Genomic DNA, 11,493 nt, shown 5'->3' with positions numbered 1-11,493 from the left:
CACAAGAATTTCACTCGCATGTACTGTGCCAGTGTGCCTGCACATGTGATGTGACAATAAAAGTGATTTGATTTGATTTGAAAAGAAACGATTCACAGGACACTGCAGTACTTTAAAAAACAAAAACTATCTTTAGCAACAGTAACTTTAAATATTTTCGTTCTGTATGACTTGTCTCTCACATAGTTGTAGAGAAATGTTGGCCCACTTTTAATAACTCTTTGTCATCTTCCATCCCAGACAGTAAGCAGAAAGAAGAAAATCATCATGTCCCACTAGCTACAAGTGCTATGTTGATAATATAATAGAATAGCATAGCATAGAATAGAATAGATCTATGTACAATGAGATTGAAAGAAACTTCTGCCCAGTGGAAACATGTAAAGAACAAAAAGGAAAAGGTAAAAGTGCACAGTTCTCCGGTGCTAAGTACATACTCAAGAATAAATATGGATTTTATATATACAGTAATATATAACATTGCACATGTTACATATTGCAAAGTGATTAGGATTATGACTGGATTCAACTTTATTGTCATTACACAGCTATGAATACAGGGTAACGAAATACAGTTTGCATCTAATAAGAAGTGCAAGAGTAGTAAGTGCAATAAGAGCAGATTACATACAGATATGTTAAGCAAATATACAGATGTACTACAGGCAGATGTACGGATATACTAATATATACAGATAAGGGTACTACAGTGGCTTGCAAAGGTATTCACCCCCCTTGAACTTTTCCACATTTTGTCACATTACAGCCACAAACATGAATCAATTTTATTGGAATTCCACGTGAAAGACCAATACAAAGTGGTGTACACCTTATCCCTGACCTGTCTGGTGTGTTCTCTGGACTTCATGGTGTTGTTTCTCCCAATATTCTCTTAGACAACCTCTGAGGCCGTCACAGAGCAGCTGTATTTGTACTGACATTAGATTACACACAGGTGCACTCTGTTTAGTCATTAGCACTCATCAGGCAATGTCTACGGGCAACTGACTGCGCTCAGACCAAAGGGGGCTGAAAAATTACCCAAACAAAAATGTTTGGAATCATATATGATTTTTGTTCTACTTCTCACGTGTACAACACTTTGTATTGGTCTTTCACGTGGAATTCCAGTAAAAATGATTCATGTTTGTGGCTGTAATGTGACAAAATGTGGAAAAGTTCAAGGGGGCCGAATACTTTTGCACGCCACTGTATAAAGGGTGGAATGGTTATGAACAGATTATGTACGGAGAGACGAAGTATACAGATGAACTCTGAGTAGACTATAATAGCTAACAGTGTATGCACTGTACCAGAGAGCATACTATGTCAGTGTCCTAAACTACAGTATTAACCAATATGAGCATACGGTGAATGTTACAAATGAATGTGAATCATGATCATGGTCCCTGAGAGGGATAAGGGGTTATGGATGGAGAATTAGTGTGGATGGAAGCAGAAGGGGACTGAGTTCAGTAGGGTGACAGCTGTGGGGAAGAAGCTGTTCCTAAACCTGCTGGTTTTAGTCTGTAGGGTCCTGTAGAGTCTTCCAGAGGGGAGGAGCTGGAAGAGTTTATTGGCAGGATGAGAGGAGTCCCTGAGAATGAAGTGTGCTCGGCGTAGACATCTCTTCTTGTGGACATCCTCAATGGCAGGAACATGAGGGAAAGAGGAACAGGTGGCAAGACAGCTGGAACTAATTGGGCAAGACAAGGAAGTAAAGCACAATACAATAACATGAGACAAAACCTTCAAAGTAAAAAAAGAAATCCACAGACTAAACCTAGAGGCACAATGCTAACACGGAACAGTGGGAACACAGAACCAAAACCTAAGAACTAACAAAGACACATCAAGAAATCAAAGAGTAATAATACCAAAATGGAAAAGACTGCGTCGCCGACCCAAGACCGTGACAAAAGAAATAACTGGGAACAACCATATTACAATCCTCTGTAATGCACATTGAACCTTTAGGGCCTTCTAAATCTAACTAATGCAAATAAATCACACTGAGGTTTCTTTACACTGAGAGATTTCTTTGTGTTAAAGTTTGCACTTTGCTCACGGTTCAGCATGAGGTGGGACTGCAGCGCTATCAGTGATTCAGGTTACAAGTTAACCTGTGACCTGTTCTCAGGATGTATCTAGTCAGAGATAGATCATTAGTCATAGTTGTTCTGTGTATATGTTCCTATTAAGTGGATTTAAGATTTATGTCAAGTTTAAAGCTAAGGCATTTGGAGGATTTATTTAATGGTTCCACAATATGACTTACCCCAGACAGGCTGTTGTCACAGAAGAGCAAACATGTCCTCTTGTGTTCAAAGTTGACCATGAAAAGTTGAACCTTGACATACCTGGACATGTTGTCTGCTGTTCACTTGTAGCAGGAGAGTTGAATAGAAGATATGGAGTCAATATACAATCTTCTCTGCTTGGAGTGGATAGATGGCAGGAGTATTTTAATATTTTTGACTGTTTTTCTACTGTTGACAGATATTCTGAAGAACAGAGTGCCAAAAAACTTTCCTCCTGGACCCTGGGCTCTTCCTTTCATTGGTGACCTTCATCGTATCCAGTCTACCAGACTTCACGTGCAGTTGACAGAAGTATGAGTCCTTACCAAAATAAAAAATAAAGGTATTACATTTGAGGTTTCAAAAACCTTCATTCAACCAGACAGATTTCACCTGCAGCTGACTGACTAGTAATAAAACAAGAAAAATAATGTGAAAAGAAACAAACATGTGAAATGAATCACTGGAGTGCAAGGAGGCATAATTTACACTGGAGTAGACAGAGTTGTTATTTAGCTTGCATGAAGCTTGAAGCAACTATATAATGATTAAGGCTTTATTTAGCAAACTTTTACTGGCTTGTGCAAGCCCTACATACAGGGTCAATAACAAGTAAAAATATTAATTTATAAAATGGAATCGTCAACCTAGAAAAACAAATCTAGCACAATTCATAAATTAAATGGACCCTAAAATATACTGCATTAGGATTGTAATATTTTAGTTTATAGACATAAAATTAGTTAATCTGTAACATTTTAATCAATTACATTCAGCAATGCACTAATTCCAATTTCTTAAAAGTTAATTTTTGAAATATTTGTGATAGTAATTTGGGTTCTTCTTTTGAAGTTTGGACTGTTTGCTTAACCAAATACGCGTTATATGTATAATGTACTTGTACGTGCTTGTAAATAGTTATTTATTTTTCTTTCTATTCAAATATTTTTAACAAGTGAAATTATCACGACAAAAAGGTTAATTATTTTTAGTCGCATTCCTATGTGTATATTTGGCTTCAATCAACCTAACAGGTTGTAGCCTACTATGACTAAATTTTAGCAGTGCTGATATTTAGTAAACAAAAAACAGCAACAAGTATTGATTGTAGAAATGATAAATATAAATAGCCTCCTACGAATGTATCTTGTTCCAAAAACAACAATATGCCGTCTGTGTTCAGTTTGCAGAGAAATATGGAAACATTTTCAGCCATTTTCAGGAGAGAAACTCAGTCTGGACTTCATTTTGGGAGCCACACGCAGTCCCAAACCTTATCGTCTGTGTGCTGTGCCACGTTAGAGCATGAGTTATCCTAAACTGAGCATGTCTGTTTCTCTGCTCTCTCAATGACTGTCTTCTGCTATTATTTTCCGTTGTTTTTAAGTCAACTCCAGTGAAAACATTTCTTGAAAAAGGCAAAGCCCTGTGGCTGTTTGGGAACTAAGGATGCTGGTATTTTACAGAATAAAAAAAACAGAACATCCACCAGCTAGCAATATTCACACATGGCTTGGAAAGTAACGATAAAAAGATCTCTACCAAATTTACTTTTTTCATATATTCCACCTCTAAGTTTCAGGATGGCTGCTAGGTTTTGTGTAACAAGCATAGGAACAAATGAAGTGTGGACATAAGCTCCTCAGTGCAGGCTCCAACCATGTTACATAAGACTGAGGACATCTTGGGAATTCCAATGTAAATAACAAGTCAGGAGGTTTAGCTCTTCCAGCTGGTTACTATGGAGCTGATTGTAAATTGAAGCTTCAAACTTCAAAATGTATTTAGCTCCAAACTTCTTAAAAGTCTGCTTTGATATTGCTTTTCAAGTCACAGATATTTGCAGACTTTTTAATGTAAATCTAAATGTTACATAAACATGTTAAGTATATGTGCCAGTTCTAAATATTATTGGTTAAATCTAAATGTTATGGGAAACAAATTTGCAGTATTAACAACCCATTCATTCCCATTTGAGTGTTTCAATACAGCTGGATGATGCAAAAGACTAAAGTACACAAATAGCAATTTGGGGGGCGCTAGCCAAGAAGTTTGCTCAACTGTCGGCCTCAATGTAATAGCAGGAATACACAAACCTGCAAACAAATTGTTGTATAGAGATTAATTATTGGGCAGCATTTAATGACTGACAAACGACTCTGTTACTTTAACTTCCCCTTGTTCAGTTCAACTTGCTTTCCCCCTTTTTTTAAAATACATTTTAAACAATTAATCACTATTCTCTTAAGTCAGTGTATAAAAGCGATCCATTTGAATAAAAGGCACACCGATATCTTTGTTAACTGTATCATTTTAAATAATTTTTCTTTAAAGTTCTCCTCATTATTCTTCCCACATTCCAAACCAAATTAGGAGTCGGGTTTCAAGATAAGGTGCCAGTGCCTTTAACCTACTGGGCGGTTTAAACGTTTCACACACTGAGTGTGTTGTTTTCTTTGGCTCTGAATATGTTATGTAATTATGGCAAGAACCCAAAGGTCCCCAGAAGAAGAATACCAACTACTGTAAACCATACAGGCCAGTAGAAGTCTGAAATATACTGCTCAAAAACTGATCGTGCTTAAATCACAAATGAGATCTTTGTGAATGAAATATTTAATAAATATATTACGTAATTTTTTGAGAAAAAAAAACAAAGTAGACAGTCAGTGAAAAACAAAGCCATAAGCTTTCTAAATTTAACTAAAAGGTAAAAGTTTTATTTCTCGGGTGTTTTCTTAATTAATAAATGTACGAAAACAATAATCCTCCACTGAAAACACACCGTGTGTCTAAGACCTGAAACAAGCACTGTTACCTGTGTTCCTCCTAAACGTAGCCCTAAATTTTCCTAACTTCATACACTGTTACAACTCCGATTTTTCTTAACCACCTGGTACAGGTGTAACAGTTGTAACAGAGTGTCTTAGAGATGTAATGTAATTTTACATTGGTTAAGTCTTATTAACCACGCGCTTTTATTTTGAAAGCGTCTTTCCACGTCCTCTGGTAATAAAACAATCATCGTCACATTTGCAGATATAGCCCATCTCAACAAGCGACAGCCTAACTAAGCGAAGACATGGAGACATTATACAGCCTTCTTGGCTCAGAGTGGATAGACGGCAGGAGCATTTTAATCTTTTTGTTTGTTCTTCTACTTACGACTGAAGTTTTGAAGAACAGAGTGCCAAAAAACTTTCCTCCCGGACCGAGGGCTCTGCCTTTCATTGGAAATCTTCATCGCATCAGACCTGATAGAATTCATCTGCAGTTTGCAGAGGTATACATACTGCTACTGCTACTACTAATTTTTATTAATAAAATGTCATGTTATAAAAATAAAGTGCCCCAGGCATTAAAAGTGGTATTACACCGAATTAAGACACGTAGGATACGGTGAACAAGTGGGTCTTCAACTTAGCTTTAAAAACCTCCACAGAGCATGCGTTGGAGGAGGTTGTTCTACAAAAATGGGGCAAGAAAAGAAAAAGCACGCTCTCCAATAGTCTTTTTTCTGGCTTTAGGAACATGTAGAAGGCCAGAATCCTGACATATGACCTCTTTATTGGACAAGAGTGTAACTATCAATAACCTTACAAATATCAATTTCATTTTGTACAAATCTGGCCTACTGTCTGAAGTTTGTGTGGTTTTCCATCTGAGCAGATGAAGCTTTCTGCACCATCTTTTCAACATCCTAATTTGTTTATGTGCTAAACAGAAATAATTTCCTTTCTTGTTGCTAAAAACTCATTCTGAAGTATGCTTTCACTAACTCAGAGGGTATAACAAACGTGGCAGTTTGTCGTGAAACAACTACTGTAATCTCCACATTTTGACTTTTTCCTCTAAATAGACTTTTTGACTTTTCCCCCAGAAACATAATTTCGCCTTTTTTCAAAGAACAGTATTTTGACTTTTTTCTCAAAATACATTCTTGATCTTATTCTCAAAATGATCAACAGTATTTTTTTTCTCGCCCTAATACTCATAGAACGCAACCATTATCATGAGTTACTAGTGGGCTGGAAAGTAATAAACAAACAGACAGTGCATTTATAAAGCAAGTAAATTGCTTTTAATTGCTTTTGAAATGTGCAATAGAGCACAACAGTCACAGAGTTTAACATTGTCTTAAATATTTTCTTATATAAAATGCCTACCTATGGTATGAATAAAGTTTTTGTTATCTTGTCTTTTTGGTTATTTATTGAGAGAAAGGGACGTTGCTGTATGTGAAGCTGTATTTTATTCAGAAGAAGCTGTATTAATATTGGCTTTCTTAAGAGGAAATAGCCAAAATTATGAAGCGGTCACCCAAATGAGGCAGATCCCAACCCAACACTAAACAGAATCTTCTGTTCATGTTCAGTTTGCAGAGAAACATGGAAACATATTCAGCCTTCGATTCTTTGGTCAAAGAACTGTGATCATTAATGGCTACAAGCTTGTCAAAGAAGCCCTAATCCAACGAGGAGAAGACTTCATGGATCGCCCCAGCCTACCAATGTTTGAAGAATTGGTTGGGAATAAAGGTGATAATTTTACTTGAAAAGTTTTTCAAGATGTTTTTTAATAAGACCAGCATCATCTGACTATTTAGCAATGTTAAAACTTGGGTCAGTATTTTACTGACCTTATTTTTAAGTTACTTTGGGCCTAACGCAGTCTTGTTTTTCCAAAAGGTCTTGTGATATCAAATGGGTATCAGTGGAAGCAACAGAGGAGATTTGCTCTTCACACACTCAGAAACTTTGGTCTGGGCAAGAAGACCCTGGAGTTTTCCATCCAGCAGGAGTGCCAGTATCTCACAGAGGCTTTTGCAGATCACCAAGGCACACACACACACCCACACAAAACGTACACAATTTTTTTACATAATCGAAATTAATTATGAGTTTGCTTTAATGTTTTGTCTAATGAACATATGCTCTTTCAGGAAAACCTTTTAATACCCAGTCACTGTTAAACAATGCTGTGTCCAACATCATTTGCTGTTTGGTGTTTGGGAATCGTTTTGAGTACACCGATGAGCAGTTTCAGTCTATTCTGCAGCTCTTCAGTGACATAGTGTACTTGGAGGGAAGCGTGTGGGCACAGGTGAAACTCTTTCACATATGTTAGTGTTGTTTGATTCAGGATTTAAAAATAACAAATAAGAAACTTTAGCTGAACTTTTTTGTGCAGCCCAAGTGAAAGCTGTTTTTGCAAACAGAGCAGTTAGAGGAGCATAGCTATTGTTCACATTAGACTCCACCTGGGCTGTGCCTTGTCTCAGATTCTCAGACTGATATCTCAGCGCAGATTATCTTTCCTGAAATATTTTACTGTTGTGTTCCTTTAACTGCAGTGGAGGAAGAAAGTCACTTATGAAATCTGCTGTGGTGTAAAAGAGATTTTAATTACTATTAAAGTATGCTTCAAAATTGTGTTTAAATGATTTTACTCGGTTACTTTTCATTACTGCCGATCACAGGTTAAGCCTACTTTTGCAAAATTTGACCTATTACTGCTACTGTCTTCCTGTTCTGTAGATTTACAACACATTACCCTGGCTGATGAGGTGGCTGCCTGGACCTCACCAAAAAATATTCACTCTGATCCAAAAGATAATTGATTTTGTAGAAGTCAAGATCAAAGAACACAGAGAAAACCTCAACCCATCATCACCAAGAGACTACATTGATGCTTTTCTCATAGAAATGGGGGAGGTAAGTGTTTTCAAAATGTGTTCTTGTTCATTTACATTTTCTAAAAAACATGCCTTTTATTTCCTGCGTCTGGCTTTTGTGACTCTGATAGAAGGAGGACGAAGACTCTGGTTTTAGTCTCAGCAATTTGTGTTTTTGCACCCTGGACTTGTTTGGTGCTGGAACTGAAACCACTACAACTACTTTACGCTGGGGACTGCTATACATGATCCACTACCCAGACATTCAAGGTGTGTGTATGAACAATATTGATTCTGAATACACACTTGGGACCATCTTTCTATTCGTTTTTTTCAGAGATTTTGACAGGTTTGTAGCTTAAACCTATTCGCTGGAACGTTCAAGACAATTTAACTACACAGCAAAGCAAGACATGAGTAGGCAAAGTTCTTTATGTTTCTCGTGCACGGGAGAGAATTGGACAAACGCCGTTCCTTCGCTTGACCCCAGTTGCTCTCGTCCGTTCCCCCGTAACACTGCTCTTTTATTTAGGTTACATGAATATACATAGGTTCATTAACATATGACGTATACATGCACACAAAGAGTACCGTGTAAGTATGTCTGTGTGTGTGTGTGACCCCATAAACGACTTCCCTAAACCTAATAAATATATATTTCTAGGCATAAATGACAATCCAACAATACAAATCTAACAGATTTCTCACAGATCATTCTTGTGTTGGTTAATTTTGTTCAGTTTATTTCAGTTTTATTTTTTAATCCAGGTTCCTTTTATTAGTGCCAAATTGCAACAACAGCCACCAGTTTGTTTTCTCACTATGTGCAGAAAAAGTCCAGGCTGAGATCGATGCTGTGATTGGTTCATCCAGACAGCCGTCTATGACTGACAGAGAAAACATGCCGTATACTGATGCGGTCATCCATGAGATCCAGAGAATGGGCAACATCATTCCCCTCAATGTGGCCCATGTTGCAAACAAGGACACAACATTGGATAAGTACACAATCCCAAAGGTACACAAAGGAATTGCAAAGAAGAATTTTTTTATAGCACTTTTTGGTGTTTTTTGTTTTCTCAGATAGATTTTGAATGAAAAAGTTGTCCTTTTATCATCTAATGCCAGGACTCTCAAAGTTTGTTGTCCTCAATAACATTTTGTTTTGAAGAAGAACCACTCAGTGCATCATGGAAACTATATGTTTCATCAAAAAAGAAAGTTTTAGGCTTAATCTTGAAAGTACAGAGGGTGTCTGCCTCCCACATCCAAACTGGGAGAAACAGAAGAGGGGCCTGAAAGCTGAAGGCTCTGCCTCCTATTCTACTTTTAAACACACTGGGAACCACAAGTTTTATAGAAGTTAATATGAATGAAATATGCTCTTTCTTTCTAGTCCCTGTCGGTACTCTTGCTGCAGCATTTTGAATCATCTGAAGGCTTTTCAGCGAGCATTTTGAGCAACCTGTTAATAATGAATAGATGAATGTAGAAGTAATAAATGCATGAACAATCAGCAATACCAGAAACACGTATGACACGCTGATTAGAACAAACACTAGACATGTTTAAATAACACTTCTAACTGGCAGTATTTTCTCAGGGTACAATGATCATACCTGCTCTACACTCTGTCTTAAATGACGAGACAATGTGGGAAACTCCAAACTCCTTCAACCCTCAACACTTTCTCGACCAGGATGGTAAATTCAGGAGGAGAGAGGCCTTCCTTCCTTTTTCTACAGGTTAGTCAGTTGTTGCAGTTCCTCAAAATCCAGTTAAAGGATGTTTCAAGCCAAGTGTTTTAAGAAGGCAAGATTAATAAAGTAGTATGTCTTGCCATTAATTGTTTGACTTAGCAGCCATTTACAGTTACAGCCTTAACTTTGGTAGGGGATCGGTCTGTTAATGGTATCTCTGTTCCACAGCTGCAGCAATAATCTGTGATCAAAGTGATTAACTTCTAAATTGTGTGAATAAAACTTGTGTCTCATTGTGTACTCAGGCAAGCGCTCATGTCTTGGAGAACAGCTGGCCCGGATGGAGTTATTCTTGTTTTTTACCTCCCTCCTTCAGAGGTTTTCATTCTCTGCACCTGCTGGAGAGCAGCCCAGTCTGGAGTTCAAGTTAGGAGCCACTCGCAGTCCCAAACCTTACCGCCTCTGTGCCGTGCCACGTTAAACCACCAGTTCTTGTAAACCGAGGGCATATCTTTCTCAGTACAATGAATCACAACTAATCACTGTCTTCCATTATTATTACACTGTCTTCCAGCTAATCTATTATATTCTATTATATTTGTTGTAATGAATGATGATCTCCTATATTACAATTTTAGAATAATGCCAGTTGTGATTTTTTTTGTCCTCTCTGTATTAAAGGACTGTTTTCAAATATGCAGTAAATACATTCTCTTCCAACTCTCTTAAAGTCTTTTCCAAACCACATTAAATTTGTCAGACCTACCAGACTCAATGTGCTTAAATAAATCACACTGTCATTAGGATTTGTGTTTAAGGTCACAATATAGTTTCAGAATCGGGTGTGACGGGTGGGAGTACAGTTAGTTTCAGTGCTGTTTATCAGTTTGAGAGTGCATGATGTAATCGGGATACTTCAAATGGGTTTTGTGAAAATAAAATTTCAATAAACACTTTACTCTTTATTTAAAGGCTTTCAGAGTTGCTTGCTGTCTTCATGAGTCAAGCACCACATTCTGGCATGTGAAAGAAAAAAAAACTTATTTTGGTTGTAACCTTTACCTTTTTACACAGAGACAAAATTCTAAGGTTTTCTTTATCTTTACATACATGTGCATGATATCAAATAACCAGTGAGAAAAAAAAATCACCAAAACTAAAGGAACCATGATGAGGCAAGTATTTAAATCCTTAAGTGAAAGTATTATTACTACTACTACTACTACATCTAGAGACCAATAATTCAGCAATATTAAGATTATAAACAAAGGATAATTATAGGCTGGATGTGAACCACTTTGCTGGGTGCAGCTTTTGTGTGGAATTTACATGTTCTTTGTACAGACAAACAATGGGACACAACTCCAAAAGTGGTTGAAAACAACAAGAAGTTCCAGATTGGTGACAGTAAAATTGTGAGATTAAGAGGATTTGGGTACAACTGGAGCAGGTTGAGAGGTTGAATGTGTGCATTAGAGGCTTCATCCCTTAAACTGGGAGAGTGCATTCAGCAGATTACAGGTTCTGAAGTTCAACTTCTGAACTCATCATTTATTGTTTATTTATTTACATAGCACATTTACAGTGGGGCAAAAAAGTATTTAGTTAGCCACCGATTGTGCAAGTTCCCCCACCTAAAATGATGACAGAGGTCAGTAATTTGCACCAGAGGTACACTTCAACTGTGAGTGACAGAATGTGAAAAAAAAAAAAAAATCCATGAATCCACATGGTAGGATTTGTAAAGAATTTATTTGTAAATCAGGGTGGAAAATAAGTATTTGGTCAATAACAAAAATACAACTCAATACTTTGTAAC

General features: G+C 37.1%; 1 protein-coding gene across 1 annotated transcript; it reads left to right on the top strand.

The window, feature by feature from the left end:
* The first annotated feature begins 5,306 nt into the window (after nt 1-5,306).
* Nucleotides 5,307-10,649, top strand: LOC112429716 (cytochrome P450 2J2). Its single transcript, XM_024798689.2, has 9 exons — nt 5,307-5,583; nt 6,676-6,838; nt 6,989-7,138; nt 7,243-7,403; nt 7,838-8,014; nt 8,106-8,244; nt 8,805-8,992; nt 9,578-9,719; nt 9,980-10,649. Exons 1-9 carry the CDS (start codon nt 5,383-5,385, stop codon nt 10,153-10,155), a joined length of 1,497 nt encoding a protein of 498 aa, XP_024654457.2. The 5' UTR covers nt 5,307-5,382; the 3' UTR covers nt 10,156-10,649.
* The last annotated feature ends 844 nt before the right edge of the window (nt 10,650-11,493 follow it).

This window comes from Maylandia zebra, linkage group LG23 (assembly GCF_041146795.1).
Source record: "Maylandia zebra isolate NMK-2024a linkage group LG23, Mzebra_GT3a, whole genome shotgun sequence".
NCBI classification, from domain to species: domain Eukaryota; kingdom Metazoa; phylum Chordata; class Actinopteri; order Cichliformes; family Cichlidae; genus Maylandia; species Maylandia zebra.
This window is presented reverse-complemented; position numbering and strand designations above follow the sequence as displayed.

Bases quoted from the DNA above. Each gene is read 5' to 3' on its own strand.
- LOC112429716 (XM_024798689.2), top strand. From the start codon at position 5,383: ATGGAGACATTATACAGCCTTCTTGGCTCAGAGTGGATAGACGGCAGG. The intron at 8,993-9,577 runs GTACACAAAGGA...GTATTTTCTCAG, and splicing joins ATAAGTACACAATCCCAAAG to GGTACAATGATCATACCTGC. The intron at 9,720-9,979 runs GTTAGTCAGTTG...TTGTGTACTCAG, and splicing joins CTTCCTTCCTTTTTCTACAG to GCAAGCGCTCATGTCTTGGA.